The 26,866-nt window shown below is 39.9% G+C and overlaps 1 protein-coding gene across 1 annotated transcript; it reads left to right on the top strand.

Moving 5' to 3' along the window:
* The first annotated feature begins 7,889 nt into the window (after positions 1 to 7,889).
* Positions 7,890 to 26,814, top strand: LOC113168922 (tumor necrosis factor receptor superfamily member 11B-like). Its single transcript, XM_026369996.1, has 6 exons — positions 7,890 to 7,967; positions 16,272 to 16,499; positions 17,221 to 17,365; positions 23,133 to 23,348; positions 25,121 to 25,330; positions 25,415 to 26,814. Exons 1-6 carry the CDS (start codon positions 7,920 to 7,922, stop codon positions 25,807 to 25,809), a joined length of 1,242 nt encoding a protein of 413 aa, XP_026225781.1. The 5' UTR covers positions 7,890 to 7,919; the 3' UTR covers positions 25,810 to 26,814.
* The last annotated feature ends 52 nt before the right edge of the window (positions 26,815 to 26,866 follow it).

The raw sequence follows: 26,866 nt of genomic DNA, 5'->3' as shown, positions 1-26,866 counted from the left end.
AACAGAATTACTTCAAAGTGGTTTAATTTTCCACAGTTTTTTTTTTATTGGCGTGTGACTCATAATAATGAAACTGTGCATGTATTGTGTTGCTTGTTGGAATTCCTGTTGCAATATCTGACACCTAATTTTTCCATGAAATGTCTCGTGTTATTAGCTCAGAAAAGGCTGACTCTGTTGCCAAGAATCAGTTGAAGTTTCTTCCATTTATGTTGTTGCCTTCTTCAGTAAAGCATAATCGATGCTTTTTTTTTTTTAGTAGTAGTGTGTTTCTGGTTGCCAAAAGAAATTCCTGATTTGTATCCTGCATACTTTTGCATTCATAGTAATAGTGATTATAAGAATATTAAACCTGGGACTGCTGTCAGCATTATGCTGTAATGTTTATACAGGGATTATAAAAAAATCTGTCTAAATGCAGAAATATGTGCTCAGTGACTCAGACCAGTATGTTAACGTATGATGTATCTGACAGTAAAATGGGAAGAAATACTGGGCAAAAGCTAAATATCTTCATGAATATTTACACAAAATGTTCCCTGGTCCTACTCCAAACACACTATCACTGTGCATCCACACACTCACCTTCTGTAGTAATTGTTTTAATAGCCGCTCGCCCACTGATGTCATGCACACCACTTACGCCCACCCACACACTCCTCGACACACACTTGAATGCAGACAAGCAGGCACACCATTTCTTTTTTTTTTTTTTTTGAGTTGAGCATAAGTGCTCGATGCTGGGAAAGCCTGGTGGCCTGCATGCCAGCGGCATCCCGGGGAGAGAGCAGGAAAACATGCTGTTATTTCAGAGGCTACTTGCTCTTTGTCATCTTTTCCAAGGTAACCAGACACTGCAGGAGACAGAAAATACCCACAGAGATAATGATGGAAAAAGACATCTGCAAGTCAAGTGGAAACCCCATTGACAATTCCTGATTATGCAATTACTGAATGAACATACTTTGCATTATATGTAAAAAAAAAAAAGCAAGTTACAGAATTGGATTTAAATTACACGAGTTACATGAATATTAATATACAGGTATTTGTGTTTGTAGGATTTGCCAGTATGTGAACATGGTATTGTTTTAACCATGTTTATCCCTCCACTTGATTGTTGTTTTGAATGCTTGCTGCTTTCACTTCAGCGCCTCGTAATCTTGTTAGGAAATGTGTTACTGTACCAGATCTTGTCACTTAGTTGATCATCCTGTACAAACTCTGTGATTTCTTGTCTGCCCTGGGGAAAATCTGTTCTTGGTTGTGGGGAGTAATAAATATTTCTTAATGAAACAGACATATTCCAAAATTATGTGTGAGATTGGAGGATTGCAGCCAAAATCGACTTCCTCTTTGCTTATGGCATGTGTTTTATTTTTACTCTGGTTGCTTTATAGAGGTGTTACTGAGGTCACCAGGGTTGAGGCCTTGTGCTGTACAGTGTAAAGTACAGTAGCTGCACAGTAAATCCATCTTTACTTTGGGTGTGCGCCACTGTATATTGTGGCTGGTGACTAAGAACTTTGCCTTTGCCATGTGCTCATTTTGGACAGTAAACATTAGACACAAATACACACATTCAGAGCTTCTCACATGAAACGAATTGGACAAACAGGGAAGCAGGCTGTTGCCTCTTGTCTGTTGACTTTCCCTGACCCTCACTTTTCCCCCGCTGGTGGCAAAATTATTAAAAAACTGTAAAATACATCCTTGTAGTAGCAACTGAGAGTTTCTTTTACAGTGTCCAGCAGTTTCCCAGCAAAGAATTGTCAGTGAAAAAGCTCCTCTCTACCGTACACCTGACTGTATGGAGCTCAGAAATATCACTACTTCTAACCTGAATCTAAATTCCTATCTGTGCATAATCCACGGTCTGGTTCACAGGAATGTTTTAATGACCAGTAGCTACAATAGCACCATGATTTAAAAAGCATATTGCAGTGACAACCAACTCCTTCTGCTTTATGAAACAATTTCATTCTCTCTATCTGAAGTTTTGCTTTACAAAACTTGGCATTCAAATTGTTTAATCAATTCCAATGCCAGTTATTAGCTTGCCAACCAGGGGCAGGAAGGTGAAGTAGTTCATATTTTGTACGCTGGTGCTTCACTAAGGAAGTTCAAGGTCAAGTAAAAATTGTGGACATGGTCATATCATATACTATAACAATACAATACTCGCCTTGATATAAATCTGACAAACACATTACAACAACTCCTGGACATTTGATACGAGGACGCAGCATTGCAGTTCACTCTTAATAATGGAGATGGGACCTATTATTATGTGACTTCTTTCTGCAGAATGGATGAATGAAATCCAAGAACTACACCAACGTGCTGTCACACAACCTTCCATGCCAAGTGAAATACTCATATATCTCATATACTACTGACATATTCAACAGAAAATACTTAGATAAACCTCACAATAGACTAGAGTTATATCAATTACTAATTAAATGGATCCTGAGAGTACTCTGAAAACTCTCCCTGCAAACATCTCCTGAGAATGAACCTTGCTGCATGCGTCACTCTCAACACCACGCAGTTCATAAGCCTAGAAGAGTTTCCCTTAAATCATTTTCAGAAACCTCACCAGAGAAAACAAGGTGACCACATCAGCTGCCGTGGAAGTCCAGGGATCCCTCTGCTGTTATTTCTTCACTCAAGGTCACAAGTGACTCACTGCTTTGACTGGCAAGACTTCCAACACTGGGCGCAAGGTCTGCTAGAACCCTCATCCTTTTTTCAAGCCTTGCCCACCGTTTCTCTGTTCTACTGCCTCCCTGGATAGTCCACACAGTCTCTCACTGAATTACTCAGGCCTTCATCACATCCTCTCATCCTCACTTCCCTTTTCTTCTACACCTTCATTCTAATCTGCCTCACCCCTCCATGTGTCCATGTTTTCTCTATATCTTTGCCCCACAGTCGTCATTTCATTATCCTGTTGAGGCTTTTTTCATCAGTTAGTAAAATAAAGACTTGTCCACTGTGATTTCCATCTGAGGGGCCCGAGCAGTGAAAAATATCCTGAAACAAGAACTCTGAGGTGGACCGCAGGAAGGCGGAGAGGCGAATATGAGAAGGTCAAGAACCCTAACAAGGCAACATGCTTCTTCTACATCTGTACAACACAGATTAAAGTGGTGTGGCCTGGGTTTCCTGAAAACGTTTTGCACTAAGGTCACCTTACTTCACAGACTTACAGTAGAACTATTAAAATAATGAAGTACTGGCCTTTGAGATAATTAGGCACAGTACAGATTCAATTACATTTAGTTTACCTATTTTTGTCGGTGAAGATTCTCAGTCATCCAGGTGAGGTTAACTAGAAGTTGCGTCATGGCAATTGGACTTCTTTGTTGTTAGGTCACATTTCACTACTCATCCAAATAGTTCTTTCAGTATGAGGAAAGTTGTCAGGTGATGTCAAATTAATACTCTAGGCCTGGTCTGAAAGCACAACTGGAGCAATATCTGATACATGATTTAATACAGTGAGGAGTTTTCAGAAGTCTATATTGGAGAAGCTGAACAGCCATTGAACAGAAGGACAGCCCAAAACACAGGAGGGGGCCACACCTCTGGATCAGAATCAGGTATGTACCTTTATTTGAGGCACAAAGGATTTGATGACAACGACGTGCACATTTTGGAAAGAGAAGATAGGTGATAGAAAAAATGATGCTGCCCTTTGATCCATCCACAGAAAATCAAGACCACTTCACCCATCCACCAGGAAGGCCACAGTTAACTACCCAAGCTAATGGGGGTAAGAGAGCTTGTGTGAATATTGCATCTACTCACACACCCCTTTCATTTTTCCACATAACAAGCCTTTTCAGGCCAAGTGGAACCAACAACTGGTGTTGTTGTTTGTTGTGTGTTGTAAGAGATAAATAATGTCAGCCATCACATCAATATAAGGATGGACTGTACTGAACAGTAGCAGTAGAACAGCTGGTAATGTTACGAACGGACCAACGGGTACCAACAAAAGTATATTTATTAACAAGAGGGCAGGGGACACAGGGAACCAACACACACCAACAAAGTATCAAAAAAAAGAGACCCGAAAACACGGTGGTGAAGTACAAACAAAACCCTAAACAAACATACAAAGTGACAACTGAAAACTACGTACTGACGTGGACAAGAACTATCAGACAAACTAGATGAACAAAGTAACAAACAAAATTCACTGCTGAAGGCAGGCGATGCGGGAACAAACAGACAAAGCTAACAAGACAAAGTGACAACGGAAAATGCACTGCAAAAGGCAGACAACATACAAACTCACAAACAAAAACAATGTCCAACAAACTGAAGTGTAGTCCAGGGGGATCCGAAAAAGCTGAGTGACAAACTGACAAAGGAGTGGCGTGGAAGTTTTCAGCACGAGTGAGCAATGAATGAATGTCAATGAGCATGAATGAAGCAACAAACCAGCACTGACCTGAGGACTGAGGGGTTCTTATAAAATGGAGCGATGTACAGGTGAACTGAATGAGTCAATTAGTCCAATGTGTTGAGAGTGGGGGAAGAGGAAGTCCATATGTGGGTGTGTGGCAGGAGGATGAGACACAGAACAAAACAAAACATAACAAACAGACAGGGCCAGAGGGAGGAATTGTAACAGATAAGGTGGGAGACAGACAGCCTGACTGACAATGTTTGCATTGTCTAACCACAGAAAGAGAAATTATGTACATGAGAACAGCTATAAAATCTGCTGTATTTATACACAACATAAGTGACGACAGAGAGCAGGAGGAAACTGAACTGAGATTTATGATGATATCACTTGATCAAAGCTGACTGCATGTGCACTGTAAATGTATTCTGATGTACAATGATGGGAACATGAAATAATGATGCTGTGATACAGTTTCGTTGTTTGGAAATTTGTAGTCTTTTTACTAGACGGAGTAGATGCAAATATTCCCATGTTTTGAAATTTTATTTTAGTTTAATGTAGATGTGCCTTAACATATCCACTTAGACAAGAGTGAAATCTAATTTAGTTTAGTTTTCGAGGATATTTATAGGACAATATATTAAAAATATTTTTAAAAACATAACATACTGTATCTTTAATCAAACAAGGCACGCAGAGCATGGTACCTGAATCAGAAATACTCAAATGTGCATTACAGGGTTTTTATGGGTTCTTTTTCTGTTTGTAACATTATGGGTTCTTTGTCTCTTTGAAAATGACCTACAAGTGTGCCTTATTTGCATAAATGAGTAGAAGCCTTTGTTCAAAAAGTTCAAAAACACATCTCTGTGTCTTTCAACTTTCAGAGTCTGTGGTTACCATCAACACAACAGTTATCAGTTCCCTTTTCCATTCATTCATTTATGATTTCTGTTATGGAAATGAGTGGATCTCATGGATATGATACTGGTTAACACACACACACATACTGGTAATACGCTAAGTGCTTGCACATGCAACCTTGGTTACCATGCAAGCAGACAAAAACCAGTGTACACACACATATAGAAGACTCACACGGATCTGAAAAGGCGGTGACAGTGAGAAATCTGCTATTTGCCTGCATGCAAAAAAGATGGCAAAGGCGCTACTACACACTACTAATCTCAGCATTTTTTCGTTGATTTTACATCAGGAATTGTTTATCTCCCTTTTTATGCTTACCTTCGGCGTCACGTTACGGTGACCAGGTCAAATTCATGTCGTCAGTGGAATATTGTGCTTAGACTGAGACGACACAACTTAAAGACATTTTGACAGGGTGCTCAAATTAAATCAGAATTTAGCACAACTGCTGACAGACCAAAACCAGCCAATGATTTATGGACATAAGTCAGCCAGTTGCTTTATATTGATTTAAATGCTTGCTTCTGTGTGTTTGTGTGTGTGTGTGTGTTTCTGTCTGTGTGTGTGTGTGAAGGAGAGAGGGGTGGGGGTCATACTGTTGCCGTATTTGGTTCACCACCTAACACCCACGTTCACCCAGCTGTACACTACAGACCTCACCACCGACACGTCAGGTAGCCTTGTCGTGAGTGTGTGTTTCACGTGTTACTTTTTGTGCGTTTGAGCGGGTAGATGTCCAGCTTTCATCCCACCATTGTTGTGGTGTATTCTGACCTCGATGCTAAAAGGATCTGTGTGTGCGCGTGTGTATTCTTCCGTACTTTTGTATTTGCGCCTGTGTGTGTGTATTCAGTCATCCTGTGGTGAACTGTGACCTCACCACTACGATTTCTATTGTATGCCCCAGAGACTTGTAGGTGGAGTGAGTGTGTATTTTCTCTGATTACGCGGAGACCTTTTTCTTCTACGTCATGTCTCTCTATGAGCTGGACAGTGAGCAACTGTTTATAGGACCGTTGACATCAGAGATCTTGTATCCACACCATACATGGACATCACACTGTAGAAGTGTCGTTTTGAGTTAACTCTGAGTTTTCCAGTACCCATTATGCATATTGACCTCTACGTAGGAGTTCTCTTTTTGGATGAAACCTCAATTAAATAATTTAAGTATTTTGGATAGTACATAAGTCATTGAAATGTTTTTCAAACTGTTATAATTAAGATGCAAAACAGATGACTTGAGAGAAAGAAGTTTGGACAAGCTTCAGATCCAATATGTCACTGTTAAATGTCACTTTATTGGTCCATTGGCCTTTAGTAAGCATAAATCAGTGTGTGCTTTTTTTTTACAGAAACTGGAAAATTTTATTTTGATTGACTTGTTGATACCCAGAGTGCCCATATTTTTTCAATTTGTTCGGCTAATATTTGAGAAATTCCCTGGAACAAGGAAACATTTGTGAAATTGATGTTTTTCTAAACCTCTCAACAAGAACAATGAGTGTGAAAGTTCATTCTTGATCGGAGGAAAAAAAATAACAACACGTAAGCGCCCTATTTCTGGAGTTTTGAACCACATCTCACAGTCTTCATTACAGAGGGAACTTGTTTTGGAACGTTGGTCATACAATAACAAAAACAGAAATAAAATGCTAGTATGTAGTTAAGAAGTTATAAATTAAAAACCTGATGAAAACAGGCAATGAATCAGTTGGTGACATGTGCAACAAGGAAACATGCAGTAGCATCTGTGGTGAAATATTGTAAAAATCATCTGGAGTCTACAGAGCAAATACTTGAATAGAAATAGATTCAATTCAGTTCATTTATCCAGCATTTTATCAAGGTATTTAACATTGTTAGGTTTAAGATCTGACAGGATTACATGGCAAACATATGCAAGAACATAGAATTACATAGGAAAAACACAACCCCCCCCTTGTGAAAGCAGTAGGTGAAACTGTAAAAATCACGGGCAGAATCAGGTTCAGGGTGGACGGGCATCTGCCACCACTGGTCAGGGTGAGTGGAGGAGCAGAGAAAAGAAGAAGACCAATAAGATGCAGCAAACAGGTTGGCGGCGCCAATCACAGAAGATCAAATCTGCAGGAGATTGAATCAACTACACTTGCAGATCATCTAACAACTTTATTAATAATAATAATAATAATAATAATAATAATAATAATAGTCACATAGTTGTTGATGAAGACCTTGGTAGTAGGTGAAGATGTGCCAGGAATAAAAAAAAAAATAAGGAAAATCTATGCCTGGAAAGTGGGGCTGGATTTGCACAAGCCATTCCTCCACAATGAGCCATTCTCATTAGGACATTTTAAGGCAATATAGCTTTAAAAGGTCGAGTCTACCCAAATCTTTTTATGAATGAATCCACAAGGATTTTATCCTTGGATGCTGCTTTACAGACCGACTTTTGTTTCCCTTTGATGTTGTCCACACCAGCACAGCAACAGACAGAGAGAAAAGTGGGTGGGATCTCTCTCGCTGTATAAGAACACATTTGTGATGGAGACACACAGCAGTGATCTTTTACGCAGTGGAGATGAGCGCTCGGATAGCGAAATCCAACCCGGCCATGAAACTGATAGTGGTGAGTAACCAGCGTGTTTGCAGCCGCTGCGCTCCTCTTGGGCTCAGTGGCACCTCTTAGTGAAGAAATAACGATTTATATACTTGTTTTTTTTTTACTTTTCGGTGGAATTAGTGCACGACACGGGATATTAGTGGCTAAACTGCAGTCAATAATGATCTAGAAACGGATTTCATTATTGGCGTTTCAAAAAAAAAAAAAAAAAAAAAAAAGGGAACATCTTGATCCCTCTTCTTAGTCCATGAAGCGCAGAATAGAAAAGGCACAGTGCTCAATGCTGAAGTGGACAACATGCAGGTATATTTATGATGAGCCAATAATGATGTCCTCTGAAATGTTGCCAGCTTTGGAGATGTGAAGCTTCACAGACAGCTGACATCAGGATCGTTTTAGGTCTAGACTGGTTTTGAGCCTAGAAAAGAAAGAGCCCTTATAGGTTTAGACCTGCTGGATAATACTAGTGTGGTTCATAGTACCTGTTGCATCCACATAGAACTTGTGTCACATTCAAAAGGTCATAAAAAAAAATCCTCCACTATATTAAGCTACAGCATTTGTATAGTGTATTTGCATGGTGTTTTTTCATTATAGCTGCTCAGTAGGGTGGATTTCCTGTTGTGAAATGCCAGCAGGTAGCGGAGGGCAAATACACCTAAACTTAAATAATCATCATGAACAGGGTGTGGGCAAAATAACAGACACACATGACGATATCGTGGTCAGGAGCTTGAACTGTACAGGTCAAGTGTTTGTCGAGGTTTGTTTCGTGATTGTAGTAGTTTTTACATGAAGCTGTAAAATATATAACGTGTTTGTTTCCAGCTTTTACTGTACAAATTACAGCAAACACAGGGTAGTCCCGTAACTTAGATTTTTTTTTTTTTTGCAGGAATATCCAAGAAAGCGATACTGTCTTTGGACGTAAATTCTACTTTGTTTATACTGGACATTGTTTGTCTTTGATGATGAATGGAGCTCTTGCTTTGCCCACCTTTTTTTTTTTATTCACAGCTGTGAATACTCACTGTCCACAGCGTGGACCAAAACAAGACGTGTAATTTTAATCAATGAATGAAAGTTTACACTGGGTTACATTTCATTACTTTTACTATAATGAATAAAACATATTGCTCTCAGTATAGTCATGTGGTGTGTGGCCGGCAGGTAGGTAGTGTTCTCTGTCTGACTAATTTGTTCTACAGCGTTTCTTAAGGGGATTTAAATCTATGACTGCCGGCTAAGAGTAGTCTCTGGTGCGTTTTGCATGCTGTGCTGCGTTGGGACCTTTGCAGGTTTTGCATATGTCCATGTACAGATGTGTATCAGGGGCAAAAACAGATCATATATTGTCGCTGCAAAACACTGGATGCTCTATTGTGGGCTGCAATGGTGTTTGTGTACATGAAAGGGAGAGACACTCCTCTGTGCTGTTATGTGTAGTTAGTAATTGTGGATGTGTACTTAAGGCCTCCATTTAATGTGATATCATCCATACAGAGTATTTCCTCTACCTCAGTGGAGTCAGCGCTCTACAATTGACCTAAAATAGGCAAATACTTTGCTTTAACAATGTCTGATGTGGTGTTTACCCATCATTCAGTTATTCAGCTAGTCATTTAGACCTTAGTCCAAGCAGACGAATATCTATTTAGCGAGCTAATGAGTCAGTCTTCCAACCATTCAGTCAGTCTAGACTGTCAACATCCAGCCAGCAAGCAAATGTGCACCCCTGCGGATTTCCGATACCTTTCTGTCTGCACATCTGCTCAACAAACAACCGGCCCCGTGGTCTGTTTGTAATCCTACGTCAAAGACAGGCCTCTGTGTTGAGGGATGCACCGTTTGTCCAAAACGTTGTTTGGATTCAGGAGTCCAGCGAAAAATGCACCCCCTAATGCTGTGCGCTCTTCCTGTTCCCCTGCATGCTCCTTACGTGCGTGGTAGTGTTCCATCTCCTGAAAAACACTCACTTTTTGTTGGGTCGCTGCCCGAGATGATGTCAGTGGAACAGACCTCTAAACTGGAGTTAATGATGTCTGTTGTTGTGTTTTCGTGAAGACATGCTTCACGTGATTTTTTTTTTTTTAAATGTGAAACAAAGAGGTTCTGTGGAGCTTGTGTTTTGTATTTGTCTGCTTATCTCAGCCAATCAAACCGTTATAGCTAGAGCCTGCGTGTCTTACTGTATAATCCAGCCACTAATCCCCTGTACACCTCCCGACCCCCGACCCCACCCAACCATTATTATCTGGGCTCTCTTTATCTTTACACCTCCTCTCTTTTGCGCTCTGTTGTGGCCGTTGACATTAGCCACTTACTTCCCTAAACTCAGCAGCAGGCTCACACGCAGACAGCGGTCAACATGATTTCTTTTTCTTTTTTTTTTTTTTTAGACAAACACTGGAGAAAAGGTAGGGAAGTGAGGGAGACATGTAGTGGGTGTGTAAAGTTACAGGATCAAAATGTTCTAAACAAACAAACACAAACGTTTCAGAAAGCAACGATTACCTCTGGAAGTTGCTTCTCTACACCTAACTTCCCTTTTTCCATCAACAGTAGTACTGATAGCAGAAGTCTGTGTGGGTGTGTATGTGTGTTATTAATCCAGAGTGTGTGTGTGGGGCTGCACGGGTCACAATGACCAGTAGGCAAAAGAGATGCAGCTGTTGCAGTGATGTCATGGTCACACTCAGGCTTTCATCTTTGTTTTATCTTACTACTGTGCGAGTCATATTAAAAACAGTATGACCGATGTGATGCAAATTTCTGCAGCAAAAGTTTTAATATGGGTAGAACATGAAGAGTTTGATTCATCTCGATTCATCATCAATGTGTAATGTCCTCAAATGAAATGAAGCTATTTGTATTTCCATATTCATATCAGGAGTTCTATCAGCTTTAAGATGTTGTGCTGTACATGGTAGTGGAAGAATTACACAGCACCTTATGTAAAAGTAATAATATTCCATTAGTCCTGCAGCGGGGTTGTAGCGTCTGTAAAATACTTTACCTAGAGTGTTTATTAGAGCAGCCGTTCCCAAACTAGGGGTTTGAACCGTTGCCAGCAGGTCCCAAGATAAATGTGAACGGATGTGATTGATTCATTCTGTCACAGCAATTCATGTTCAATTTTGGACATCTGTGCACTTTATCAATCTAAATTTAACCATTTAAGATGTTTAAATAACAAAATCACTCGTTGGCTGAGCTGGTGAAACTCAGTGATGTCTGGGCCGCAACGAAACAGTGTTTCATTGTAAGAGAACTCAAGTGTATTAATAAGCTTATTTTTAAAGCAACTAGTCAAACACACTAGTTGTCAAATGAATATAGTGGGTGGGAAAGTGCAACATCTTCCTGTGCTGTGTAGTGAATGAAAAACTAATAATTCAATGAGCTTCAACTATCAGCATTATTGATTACTGATCTGGAGTTAACAATCTTCTGGTTAGTTACTTAATCTAGTCTTAATTATTTACTGACCAGTTTCTTCAGCTCTGCATTTTGTGACATATGCATTCATAGATCTTGCTTAGTTTACAGTCAGTGCAACAGCAAACATGTACTCACACACACACACACACACACACACACCTCTGCTGTTAGGTGGTGGGTAGTGAATGCATCACTTGCATCGAAGAAATTGTGAATTCTATCAAAGATTATGACTAACAGAGTGATGATAACAGCGTGTCCCAATGCCACTGAATGAGACCGTATTCACATAAACCAACACACACACACACACACACACACACACACACCACTTCCAAGAGCTGGAATCCCCCCTCAGACCACCTGCGTTCTACAGTTAACTGAAGCCATGTGCCTGGTGGATAAGCTGGTGTAGTGTTTGGTCCCTTTGTGCCATGGCTCTTGAATGTCTCCTTGTGAATTTAAAGCTGACCTGGGGCTGACCTCCTTCTCCTCTTTCTTTACATTTCAGCTTGCTCCACATTTAATGTAACCATTAACTCAGTTGAGAGTTAGTTAAATAGTGTGGCCAATTCGTCATGGAGCATTTAGATATTTCCACTAACATTACTAAACAAACAAGGGAGGTTTGCTGTTTCAAAATGTTATAGTCATTTAATGAATCACAAGAACTTGGTCTTTTGTTGGCCTTTTATTTTGTAAATGCAGCTTTTACATATGTAAAGAGCATCACACATGTATGATCTAGTTGCTTAGCCTATGCCTTGTTGCACAGTGTTTAGTCACTGCACTTGAACTCCCATTTACATGTATTAGTTTATTCAACTGTGTTGTTTTTTTACCCATGTGTATAATTAATAAGCCCATCACTGCATATATTTAGATGTCTCTCTCTCTTACAAGCTCATCTGGCAAGCATGTGTGATAATGTTAAGGCTGTTTCTGTCAGGTGTTTGAACTCTGTAGTTATGCTGCTACAGCCCATCTGTCATGCATTGCTCAAATGTAGTTGATCCTGTTTCACCAAAGTCATATGTCATCTTTATACATTACTTTGCATATTATTTTGACAACAGACAAGTGCTAGAAGAAACAAAAAAAAAAACCCTTTAAGCTTATAAAACCTACCCAGCAGTGGAGAGGGATTTTATGGTTAATAGATTTATTGAAAAAATCCAGAAAATGAAATATGACGCTGGTCATTTAGGTAATGATAGCTGCACAGTCAGTACAACGTCTCGCTGCCAGTAAACATCTGACTGGATTTCTTGTGTTGCCTCTTGTGGGAAGCGTGAGAATCACCACACTTACAGACTGCAATACACTTGTGTCATTCAAAAGGATGTAATCTGTTAAATCCCAAATGCTTTCTGTTGAATTGAATTGGTGAGGATTGTTTTTGCTCTGCATAAACATAAGGTTTTCTCTGAGCTCGGTTCAAATGGGATTTACGGGCATAGGCGACGTAAGCAAACACTGTATCAGACGAAGCCAATTTAGGCCGAAGTATAAATTTGTAGTGTTTCTCTCCAACAAAAGGTTTGCTACAAATCTGGAGCTTCGCCTTTGCCAACAAGCAGCTTCAGATACTGTCATCAGTTACAGTCATTACACAGCAGCAGCCCTGTCTTGCTCAAGGGCATCCACGGTAGTTGCTTAAGAAAGGTTGAACATTGTCATTACTTTCATCCACCCTTTCCTCTCAGCTGGCTGTGCTCTTGCTGAGCTTCACTCTGATGATGCTTACAGTATAATTATGGCTGTCAGTATCCCCTGGCTCCTGTGTAATTTGGGTTTCGAGCACTCGTCCATGATGTCGTCAGATTGTGGCTTCTAAGGTGACAAGGAGGGTGAAAAGTTCAATATCTCTCTCAGCTGCTGATAGATGGTCTCACACACACCACAGGGCCTTGTCCCAATATGTTAATTCTTAAAAGCTTCTTCATTTCTTCAGAAGCAGAAAGCTACTGTACTGGCCGATGTGGAATAGTGTGGACCTGCCAAAATGACATGTATGTCATAAAGTCTTAGATGTAAAACCAGCCTGACTTGTCTTTAACTCAGTGACCCAGTGTGGACAGCAGATCAGACACTATAAGACAGAGCCACTTGCTTGTCTTTTCTAGAAATGGCTTGTTACTCACTACATCATGTCCGTTGAACGTGTACAATAAAAGGAGCTTATTAATGCCAGATACTATGCTACTATTGTATTCAGTGAATTTGTGAACAACACTGCGTTTCAGTAGTGACAACCAATATTAGTTACATTTCTTTTTAGTAGTTCACCACATTTGCTTCGTTGGTACAGGTGGAATGGCAAGAGTACAGGAAAGGCTGTGCACTGGAAGTACAATGTGTGAGTGTGTGTTAAACTATTGAGCCATTATGTGTTTTTAATGGTTTCAAAGGGATTTCTTAGACTGTGAACATGTACTACGCGTGTTCATGATTTTGATTTGCCTAATTCATTACTGTACTGTATTTTGGAGCTGGAGCCAACTATTGTGGTGTATGAAGGATTTTTAAAACAGTACGCGCCCGACCACTTCCACATGTGCTCAGACATTGACTCTGATGACAGAGGATAGTCCAGTTCTGCCAGTAAACTCATTCTGACTCAAACCCAAGATTAAACTTGAGGCAACAAGTGTAACCATGCCCAGATTGCAAAAACCCAGGTGACCTTCTGTCCGTCCCTTAATACACTCCACCCTGCTGCTGTTTCTAAATTGATTGGATGTAGTCTTATGGCTTAATATGTGTATATACACTTCTTAATTTGAAGAGCAAGACTATGATTATGGGTTTGATTCCCTCTGGGGCCACCCATGGTACAAACAAACACATGCAGTCATGGTAATGCTCAGCAAGTCGCTGTGGATGAAAGCCTTACAGTGAATGTCGTCCTCAGAGGTTGATAGGTTTTGCCCGGAAAACCGCTGCGCTCCCAACGCTGTTTGAAGCTTGGGTTTTTATTATGGTGTGTAAAACCATTTCATCTATTTATACTATTCTTTCAATGAACTCTATTGCAAAACTGGACAGAAATAGACACGCGTGAAGTAAACCTACACATTTTTTTTCTCTTCTGTGTAATGCATCATTTCATGTTGGTGACTCCTCAGAAATGAACAATAATAAATATACAGTGTAATCACAAAGACACCACATGACAGTGACAGACATACATGAATAATAGATAATATGGCAAATGGTGAAGGCATAATTGTACTTCACACTACAGAAGACACCCCCCACCAACAAAATTCAGCACACTGGCAAATATTTCAGAGTAAATGTAAGGTTCACAAGCTCACATGCAGCATGCATGCACACACACAAGCCTACACTCAAAACAACACTGTTGTTCAGATGCATTATTTCTCTTTTATTTTAAACTCTTATACACATAGTGTAGTAAATAGTGTTTTATAGTTGCAAGTCATGTATTAAATTTAATGGGATAAGCACAAATACACACAATCAGGAAGGAAATCAATGGTGTGCAGCAAGTAAACTGTAGAACAGAGTGGGTTAGTGTTTTGTATTCTGGTGGTGAATGGGGAAAGCCCAGTAACCTCCAACAGTTCCCTTTATGAACAGCAGTCAGGAGAGGACACCGCAGAGCACACAGACCAACACTGGCGACGATAATAACAAACACGCACACACTCAGGCAGCAAGACACTCATTGCTGCGTGTGTGTGCACGTCTGCACGCGAATCCACGAATACTTTGTAGTTTGCTGTACGAATTCATTCATTTCTGAACAGGCACACAACAAACGTGGTGGAAAGCAGAAAAGCCACATTCTGTAATACACACACACACACAACACAATGCAAGGACAGCCTATTGTTAGTTTGTCCAAGCAGTGAGGATGTATTCTGGCCAACGGGAAAGTCCACAGAGCCAATGGTTGAGGGCCTATTGGGGCAGAAGGAGGCTGTTGTGTGACATCTGGTCTGCATGTGGCCCCAACCAGCTGCATAGCTGCATGTCAAACAAGCTCCTCAACTGATATCTTGGATTTTAGGTTTGGCTGAAGCGTTTCAGTTTCTCGCACACACGATGATACATGGGCTTGTTTTTGAGGCAGTCTAGATATGTCTGTGTCAGAGGCAAACACCAGCTTTACATGTGTTCATAAGGACGGGTTGCTTTAAGGGGGGCAATAGATGTATGGGTGTGGTGTGCTCTCACCCTAGAGCATTATTAAATAGTTGTAGATCTCCCCAAATCACATTACATCAATGCTTTTCAGCTACAAAGTAGCCTATCTTGCACATCTGCTGACATGAGGAGATCTCTTGTGAGGTCAGAGATGACAGGACTTGACTATTAATGTCAACTGCTGTTCTCATTATCTTAATGTAACATGTACACAATGCTGCCTTGAATTAAATATCTGGATTTATTTAAAAGCTACAGTGTTGAAAACAGTTGCAATGTTTGGAAAAGATGCCAGATGCTCACAGCATTTAGCAAAAATAATGACCATGATGTAAGGCGATATAAAGGGACCACATTGCCTCCTGCAAACACGCAGAGATTGAAATCGTGCTGTCACAGTTTGAAAAGTAGTCCCCGAGCTGCAATCTTCTGTATGTGCATGAATTTTCGACTCCCTCTACATCACTCTGTAAAGCATCATTTAAAGACTGCATGTCCACCAGGAGCTTCAACTTTACAGCTGTGACCTTTTTTTCAACTCTTACTTACTGGAAGCTTTGGCTTGGCAAGTACTCCAATATACAAAAATATTTCAACCTTTAGCCAAAGAGGAGCTGTGCATGAGATGGGTTTCATTAGAGACCTTGTCACTGCTGTTGACTCAGAACTAAACCTACTTTCCTTTTCTTGCAGCTCTTTACAGCTTCTCTTTCCTGGGCCTTCCAGCAGCAGGCTGAACCACCAAAGTACCAATATCGCGACCCTGTGACAGCTGACCTCCTACTGTGTGACCAGTGCCCTCCTGGCACAGCCGTAAAACGACACTGCACCGCCAACATGCCTACTGAATGCCAGCCCTGTCCTGAGAGGCATTTTGCTGAGAACTGGCACTGGGGGGATACATGTCAATACTGCACCTCGGTATGTACGAGCTCAAAATGTCAATATTTCTTAGTCTTTGCTGTTTCCATTCATAAGAAACACCCATTTTTGTATGTACAGCAAGAAATATGTCCTTTGTCTAAATCATCCAAAGCTGAATTTACAGTTCACTATATCCTAGTGAGGATTTCTGCTTCGGTTCGATAGCCTTTTAATGTTTTTACCCTACGGCCTGTCCTTTATGTTACTCTTTCGTGGTTTTCCTGGTGTCTTTTCCGTAGATGCATGACCATACTGTTTGTTTACATTCTGGCACAGAATCTGTCATTTCTTGAAACCAGTGTTTCCACTTCAGTTGTTGTTACTAAAAATGAAAGTCTGGCTGCGCTCATTGTGGTAGAATGATCTTCCCCCAGAGTTTAGATGTTTTCCTCTTTCCCACTCTGGATAAATTATGTAATGTGACCAGTGGCAGGCTTTATATAGTGTTTTGTTCCCATTGAGGTGTTTCCATATTGCTATAGTTGTGTGTTTTATGTTGTATTTTTATTTCATATTTTCAAAGGTAAGTTAAGAGACAGAGTTTATGGATAAACACAATACTCATCATGACCTCCTTTTGTTTTGTTTTTACAAATCACCTGTATATTTATGATAATATTGTGATGTGCTTTATGTTATTGTGTGCATAAAGCAACATCCTTCGCTGCCTCAATATGTCTGTAGTGTGTTACGGTGCTCATGTGTTCGTTATGTTTAGGTGTGCAAGGAGAGACAGCTTGTGAAGCAGCAGTGTAACAGCACTCACGACCAGTTGTGTGAGTGTGCTCCAGGTTTCCACCTAGTGGTGGAGTTCTGCATCACACACAGTACCTGTAAACCTGGCCATGGAGTGACATCTTTAGGTAAGACACAGATTTACATGAGTATTTAGACAAGAGGTGCCTATCCTACAGGAGAAAATGAGAAATTCACTCAGATGTTTGTTTATGTGGAAGTGTGTGTATGAATGTTTGTTACTATGTGAACATGAGTATTCAGTTCAGTATGCATGTGTTTTCAGTGGTTTGAGTAGAAACCCATTGCTATATATTTTATCTTTCCTTTTATTATTTTTATGTCTGCTGTACTCATCCACTGTGCTTCCAAATATGCTGTACTGGCATGTTAACAGGGAACACTTACGCTGCCAAAGCAAAGACAAACATTAGTTACAGATGTCCTGTCCCTTGTATCACTGGAAGCCCTTCAGTCTTATTCATCTCCCACTAATTTTGTGAATCAGACCTGATTCATTCGCAGAACCAACTGGCTCTTTCTTGTAGGAGTTTGTCACACATACCGGCTCTGTGCAGATCGAGGTTTTACAGATCATGCTTTTAGACTTTTTGGAAAAAAGACAAATGTCAAATCCAATAGTTCAAATTATTATTTTTTGCCCTCTTCACATCACATCCAACATTCTGCATTTACAGGCAGACCAATGATGCATGGATACATGTGACAAACATGCAGGCTTGCTTTGTTGCATTTCCACACCTGGCCTTCTTTGCCATGGGCCAGTGTTGCTTCAAACATCAGAACGTGACATGATCAGTGTTTTCAAGTTCTACACAAGTACTTCAGGCATGTAGTAATGAAGTACCCACTGTCTGTATAGAAAACTGAAGTACAGCTGATAGATATCTCTCTGTTTTTTAATATCCAGTCATCCAACTCATTGCTTGACTTGTAATACTATGTTTTTATGTTGGATGTATCTGCATAAACTTAGTTGTTGCAATGCAGTATCACCTAATTCCACTGACGTAGATACTCCACTGCTGTATCAACCATGTGATAGGTATCCATCAGAGATGATTCACTGTCTTGTAATGCATTCTGTCATAGCCCCTCACACTGACGGTGTACCTGCTGACGTCACATAGGATTAATATTTCATTTATCTTATCTGTGCGTAATGTGTGTCAAACCAAACGGAAGAACTGTCTCTATTGTTCCTTTATTCCAAGCCTTACTTCCTCATAGGACTGAATGTACGTGGGCTTGCCCGTCAGTTTAATTTTCATTGAATCATCTTGTGTTTAATTTAGGATGTGTGGGCAGTCAATGTATCTGAGTAGAGGAAACTGTCTTACTCATTAGTTTTGTTTTTAATGGGAGCTTTACATAATCTTCAAGGTATTAGTAGTGAGAGTTTCATTCACAAATTTGTGTTCAAATGTAAAAATGTTTTGGTATAAGTTAACCTTATCTTTAAACGTCAAGCTCAGTTTCGTTGAACTCTCGGGTTTGTGTCAGAAGTGGTATGATTCATTTCCATTTTATGTATGGCAAATACATTTTATTTGGCTGTAATGCCATATATATAGAAGCAGTAAATTACCTTTCCCCTGCATTCCTGAAGCTGTACTTGCTCATAGATTTCATACATTGTCTAGTATGAAGATTGGGTTGTTGATATGTGATGGCTAAAGTGCTGCTGATAGAGTCTTTGAAAAGGACAAAGATAGAAACAGTGACAAGAAAAACAAACCACTTTAAGAATACCTGGGTTTCTGTATTCATTTCTCAATGAAAGTCATCGGATTCTTCGAGACAGTCACACAGTGCAAAGTTCAAACACACCCAATAATTGCATTTTGTGTTTTTACTCAAGTAAGATCAAATGTCTCCTGAGGTCATTTCATAGAATCTCTGTAGGTTTTAAGTTTTGGCTCATTGTCTTTCTGCATCATCCAACGTCTACTAAACTTCAGATTCAGCCTCCCAGACTTTATCTAAAGACACCTTTAGAGACTCTGGGATTCCTTTTCCACTTGATGATGACAGCCTGTCCAGGCCGAGAGGCCACAAAGCAGCTCCAGATCAGGTTCCCCTCAAGCCATACAGTGGGATGATTCAGGCTTTCACACTGGCATGCCGTGCTGTTTTTACACCACACGTTCTGCATGTTCTGTCTAAACACGTTCATCAGTCTGATTTAGTTTCAAGCCTTTAGCTTTTATTCTGGGCATCGAGCTCTGCCTTTGGAGTCATATTAAGTGGAAGTGTATTTGAGAGCAACCACAGTACTAATACTTGTCCATTTATAGACACTTTGTCAGTGACTGATGAATATCTAAAATCTCAGAGATTAGTGCAAATCAACAACTCTTCTGAAATCTCTATTTTGTAAGGCATTGGTTCACAGCAGATGTCAAAGAGACAAGGAAGGGCTCTGGAATCACAGTCTCCCAAACCTTTTGTTGAAACACGGTATTAAATGCAATAATGGCTTGAGCCAGATACAAATAATATCTGTTATGATTATACCATTATCATACTGGATATCTGATCTGATGTTCTTCACCATTACTGATTGTGGGCAATATAAAGAGAGACCATTGTTAAATTCCAGTAGAGACCTGATATTTCTACTGAAAACCACAGAACAAACTGGCACCACACTTCTCATGACTTCATCTTAGACCATGAATGAGTTGCTGCATACTTGAAACAATATGTTTCCATGGATTATGGTTACATTTTGACCCCTGCAGTGCTGACACTGCTAAAAAATTCCTCTAACATGGATGGATACAATCCAACTTGATAGGCTAATGAAACTCAGACATGAGGCAGCAATTCATGGGATTCCCCTCCCTGAGAGTGAAGGACTTATTATGTAATGTCTTGAGTTGTGGTTTAGACCTTCAAACCACAGGATGTTAGAAAATCCATGGTTCACTCTCCCAACAACACATTGTTTCTCCTTTGATCTCCTGATTGGTCTGTTTCTAATTATGTTCTGTCTCCGTCTGTGGTTTACAAAATACTATCAATTTTATTTCATTCTGTTCATTTTATTCTAGTTGAACTAGAAAATACACATTGACACACATAACATAAAAAAAACAACAACAAGTTAATCAATTAAAAAATACAAGTAGGTAGCATATCTTTGTGATGGGGCTGCAAATATTATTTTCATTCCAATATATTATAAACTCAGGGCAGGTACTGATAGGTAATTTGCTCAATGAATGCATCGATCCAAACATATTTTATTTATTGGCATTTATTTAGGTGAGTAAGTTCCAAAAGGTTGAAAAAGGTTGTTTTGCAGGGAGGCCTGATCAAGATGGCAGCATCAAAAGTTGCAGACAACAGTTAAGTTAGGTTAAAAACACATTATACTACAAAAATAAGTTTGATTTACTTACAGCAAAGAGAAGCTGAAACTAAGGGATTTTTTTATGTTATTTTGCTTCAAGCAGTTATTACTCAACTCCATCAACCGGATGTACAGCTCTTCTTTAACATTATGATCAATTGTATACATATAGTTTAGTTATTTATACTGTATGTCTTATTGTGTGGACTGCAGAGAAGGTATTTCTGCTTTAAATCTAGAGCGGGTCTTTATAGTAAAGCATTAGCTTTCTGACAGGAAATCCCAGAAAGAAAGATAGAAAAAATCTAAAATGTCAGCATATGAAACCACATTACAGGTAAGCTGACAAATTCACAGGCCTATGCTGTAAAAGTTTTGTCATCAGTCATTCAGGAAACAGCACTTTGATGTTTTCACATATGCTGGTGGTGTCATATTTTTATGCTAAATGGTAAAAAAAAAGTACTCAGTGTGCCATGTTTGCAGGATTAAAGGTCAAATCAGATAAAAGCATGGCACGTCCTCCCACATGCTTTCACTTCTACACTATAGACATTAAAATAAAATGAGGATGTGATTACAGCAATAGTTCCACTACATGGGTCAATTTGTCATGTGTGCTGCCGAATGTGTACGAGAAGCTGTAGTTATGGTAACCACTATATCATGTTGTAATTTGTGGAGACGTCATGTAGTATCGCTGCTAATATGTAACTGGGTTGAGCCAGATTATTGCTGTACATAAAAGTCATCAGAAGGGCAACATTTTCTAGAGAGGAAATAATAACACGAACAATCCTGAGACTATAACATTTTCATAGCACTTAACTTGTTCCACATTTTGTTATGTTACAGCCTTATTGCAAAATGGATTGAATTTATTACTTTCCTCAAAATTCTACCAACACTACCCCATGATGACACGGTGAAAGACGTTTGTCTGAAAGCAAATTTTTTAATATTAAAAAATGAAAAGAATCACATTATATAAGTATTCACAGCTTTTGCCATGACACTCAAAATTGAGTTTTGGTGCATCCTGTTTCTACAACGTATTTCGAGTCCACCTGTGGGAAATTCAGTTGATTGGACATGATTTGAAAAGACGTACACCTGTCTATATAAGGTCTCACAGTTAACAGTGCAGGTCAGAGCAGAAACCAAACCATGTAGTCCAAGGAATTATCTGTAGACCTCCGAGACAAGAGAGGCACAGATTTGTGGAAGGGTACAGAAAAACTTCTGCAGTATTAATGATCCTAATGAGCCTCTATCATCCGTAAATAAAAGAAGTTTGGAACCAGGCACAGGTGATGAGTAATCAGTAGTGAGGCAGGGAGGGGAAAAACCAGAAACAGACAGGAGTACGCTGGAATCATGATAACAAAGGAGTGCAAATCACATGTGCACCGACGATCACCATCCAACCTGATGGAGCTTGAGAGGTGCTGCAAAGAAGAACGAGAGAAACTGCTCAAAAACAGGTGCCGAGCTCGTAGCATCATACTCAAAAAGACTTGAGGCTGTAATTTATTGAGCAAAGACTGTGAATACTTACGTACATTAGATTTGTTTCTATTAAAATGTTTAATAAATTTACTAAAATAAAATAAAAATCCCTTACATTATTACATTATGGAATATTATATTGAGGAAAATGATGAATTAAATTCATTTTAAAATAAAGCTGAAACATAACAAAATGTGGAAAAAGTTGAGTGCTGTAAAAACGTTCTGGATGCACTGTATACATATATATGTCATTATATTGTGGTGATGTGATGCCGATTATTTACAGTAAGATGTTTTAATTAATTAAATGTCCATTGAACAATAAGTTAAAACATTTAGTCATTTTATTTTTCATAATGTTTCATAAAGTGAATACAATGAACAGTGTTCAGAAAGTGAAAGTGTCTGATAATGTAGTATTTTTTATATTAGTACATAATAATAGAGCTAATACCCTCAGATGTGATAACACCTCTATTCCTTTTAAAAAGAAACTTATTGAAAACATCTCTTTTTTTTTTCTTTTTTTTTTAATTCTGAGTTGATTTTCCCGTCAGTCAATTGGAGAAATCAACCGACAAACTAACTTCCCATGTGGTTTAAATCGCATGCTGTCATAGTAATAAAACTTATCTGGTGTTCTACATCAAGAAGGTTAGATGGTTTCAAATCATGATATACAGTAGAAACTAAGGCGGTGTTGTAGTGAGTAAGACTAATGTGACTCATTCTGAGACTCACACAGTCATCTGTCGTCCTGATGGGTTGTCACATGTCACTGTGGTTTGAGTTCTTGGAATCCCTACAGCTACACTGTACAGGTCATGTTTGCACACTGAGAGCGGCTTAGATGTATAAGATGATGATGATGTATTATTGTGCATGTAACACATGTGATAAAAATCTGTATGGTTAGATGTTCTGTAATAGTTTAACATTTGACACACAGTGGATTTTACTGTACATTACTAAACCGTCTCATCCTGTGTGTGTCTCTCTTACAGGAACACCTGTGAGCGACACTGTGTGTGAGCGCTGTCCTGCTGGTCATTTCTCCGCGGGCGGCTCGTCCACTGAGCCGTGTCAGCGCCACAGAAACTGCTCCGATTCGGGCCTGAAGACGCTGCGATGGGGCACGTCCACTACAGACAGCCTCTGCGGCACTCAGGACAAGGCGGCAGCGGCGGAGTGCTCTCCGCATCACACTTTGTGCCACACGGGTGAGAACAGGCGCCGTACTGTGCAAGACACTAATACAGTAGGACCCATATGGAAGGTTTCAGAGTGGAACTCATTTGTACAGCATATACACAACACACACCCATGTGATAATGTTTTTGTATAAACCTCAATTGTCAACAACTTAAAACTCAGTCAGAACTGAATTATTTCAGACATGTGGCCATTTTCATTCCTGAAGGCAGGGGATTTCCTCGGTCAGGTCCTTTTTCCAGAATCCATTCTTTTCCAAATTCTTGCGTGCCTGAAAACCAACACAAGAGAGAAAAGCAAAGGCTCGAAAGGGATGTTTGTAGCACCGCTGTCATAATGACCCATGATGGATCAATTACTCCTTTAGCTGTCACATCCTCAAACTACAATAACAGAGGAAACCGAGTCAAAGAGAAATGAGAGAAGAGGCGAACTGGTTAGTCTTTGTTACTCAGACGTTAACTATGACAGATGCTCACAATTAATGTTAGAGGAGAGACCTCAAATATGACACTGAATTCCCAGAGCCTGAGAAACCGCAGTAACTGAAGAACACACACGTTCAGATGTATGTGCTGCAGAGACCCTGGCACACTCATGCACACTGTGCCACAAGATTCATTCACAAATTGCCTTCCTGTGGACTACACAACCACAGATTGTCTGCAGCAAATCCTGGAACAGTGGAGCAAATTTTTTAACAAACATGTGAAATTGAAAGCAGTTGGGATTCCCAAAGTTGCTCCATTATTTGAAGAAACCACTCGGATGTCAGTGTCAATTACGGAGAAATCCACTCTCACAGCATTCAGACGTTATCGAAAAAAAAACTACAAACTAATGGTGAAGACGATTTAACTAAGCTTTTTTTTGTATTTAACATTTACTTATGTGACGTGTGTGTGTAAGCAGTGTGGCTCAACAGAAAAAGTGCGGCATGTATCGGCACAGCACATTTCGAGTTGCTTCAGTTCAACGCGCAGCTCTGAACACTTGCAAATTGCAAAGAAACGCAGATGCACTCAGTCTGGTTTGGCTAGTAAGACTGATCATGTCAATAGTGGTTCTGTGCTGTCAATGGGGAACAGAAAGAGAGAAACCCCTTGTTTCTGCTGTGGTCACATTACAAGCTCTGAATACACACACGAACACATGCACAACACATCCAGACATGTCCTACACTGATGGCCACACTACAAAACATCACCTACATCCCATGATTCACACCTGAGTGAAGGATACACTATGATCTACTCTAATTGGTCCGACAGCATAATGAGCCCGGGGCTATTATTATTCTCAAGCTTACACTAGCTGGAAGATACAGCAAAAGCTTGTTTACATTTTCCTCCGTGCCTCCCACTCATCCTCGTGTACTTACAGACCACAGTCAGAAATGTTCAGAATACGCAGCTTTTTCTGTACAGCAGTCACTGTGGCCACAAGTGACAAATGCTGGATAGTGGTGAAGTGAAAGTGACTCAGTATTGTCAGCTTCAAAGCAATATTTATTTAAAGTTTGATATTGTTAGCTAACATTCGCCACCGCAGGCTACTGGTCGCACCACACCGAGTAAGGCTGGTGCCGTAAAACCGCTGAACTTGCTGAGCCGACCCAGGAATGCGTGCTACTGCTTTGAATTTCACTTTTCATTTCGAAGAGAACAAAATGTTATTGGTTCCTCTTTTGAGCTGTCAGGTGTTCACCTTGACATAGTTTCAACCTTTTAATGTAATTAAATAAATACTTTTTCTTGTGCTTTCTGTTTTTGATTTCCAGATGTGACCCTTTGTGAGGAGGCAATCTTCCAGTCTCTAGCCTCGCTGCCTCTGGAGCGGCTGTTGGATACTCTTCCAGGGCGGAGGGTGGATCGTAAGAGCATGGAGAGACTGAAGAAGACCTGTTCTCCTCAGCAGCAGGTCCTTCAGCTGCTGCGACTGTGGAGGGAGCAGAACAAGGACCAGGACAAGTTGTATGGCATCATACAAGGTACCACAAGACATGTACTGGTACTGCAGCGTCATCCAGTTCATATTCAAGACCTGCATTTGGCTAATGATCTTATCCGTCCAGGTGTGAACCACTGTGAGAGGAAGGTCTCCCGATGCAACGTCCTGAAGAATGTGACACTAGATGACCTCCTGATGGTCACCGACAGTCTGCCGGGAGTCAAAGTTCGGCAGGAGGATATCCAGGCTGTGGTCTCTACCTGTCTGCCCAGGCAGTACATCCTGCAGCTCCTCCACCTCTGGAAGACGGCGAACTACAACCGGGATTTAGCCAAGGGTCTGTCCCACAGCCTGCGGGTGCTGCGAAGCCAGGGCGCACCGCGCTATCTGCTGAAGGGCCTGAAGAAGATCAGCCGCATCATAGGAACCGTTTCCACACACAAGATGTATGAGAAAATATTTGTCACTATGCTTGAGGATGAGTCATGTTTTAAGGCCCATAAGCCACTAAATGAATAAGAACATGGGCGGTACAAAAGGGAAAATCTACAGTTAACATTAACATATTGACCAACAGGGAACATAAAAACAAAACAGAAAGAAACACAATTGGGAGGGAGGGGGAGCGTGACCATAACAGACGAGGGTCACATGATGATGACAGCATCACCAAATGAAATCAAGCTATGCACATACAGTAGAGGTGCTTTGTCATAGGGGCAAGATGGGAAGGTAAAGTCTTCTGTCTTTCATTTTCTATTCCAAAATGAAGAGGTTTTGGTTAAATATGGGGCAACAAGGGAGCTACTAACTTCGCAGTATCTGTCTGCAGTAGTAAGTCTTTACAAAGTACACATGTCGATGTACTCCAGTACTCCAGGCAGATCGGAATAAGAGGATTATACGAAATTCCCTGGGAACATTTTGACCGAAGCCTGTGAAAAAACGAGAAAAATATTTAAGATGTAAATATATGGGCTGGCAGATGTTTTATTGTTGCTTTTTCTCGCTGTTTGAGAGGAAGGATTTGTTTTCATAATGAAATATTTGTATTTTCTACAGTTTTCCTTTGTTTGTTGGTTTGTTCTGGACTGCTGGCAAGTAAAGCTCAACTTTTTTTTTATTTTTATTTTTAATTGTCAGCTTTATGAATGTACAAAGGAGTGCAATTGTTTTCTATTTAAAAACAATTTTACTTTCTGAATATGTAAAGGCTTGTTTTTATTACTTTATCAGAAATACTGGATTTTTAAATGCTGCAAGTTCATGAAGTGATATTTGTGTTATATTTTGTTTTATCACTTTTATATTATTAAATGTATGATCCTTATTGTATATATGCCTGACTGTTCCTCTTTAGGTTTGTGTAACTTGTGAACACTAATGTTAAATGATATGATTAAAAACAGATTGTAAAAATACATTTTCTTCATAAATAAGCAACAGGAGGATGAATGGTTGACTTGGGTTTGTCATACTGTGATTCCAGATGGGTTGTGATATGAAAATATGATGTGAAAACTCCACGTTTTAAAGTAAGGCACTTCTGTTTTTTATGAATATTTAACCACACAGG

The sequence above is a fragment of the Anabas testudineus genome, chromosome 16 (genome assembly GCF_900324465.2).
Source record: "Anabas testudineus chromosome 16, fAnaTes1.2, whole genome shotgun sequence".
Taxonomy (NCBI): Eukaryota; Metazoa; Chordata; class Actinopteri; order Anabantiformes; family Anabantidae; genus Anabas; species Anabas testudineus.
Note: the sequence above shows the minus strand (reverse complement) of the source record. Positions and strands in the feature narration are given on the sequence as shown.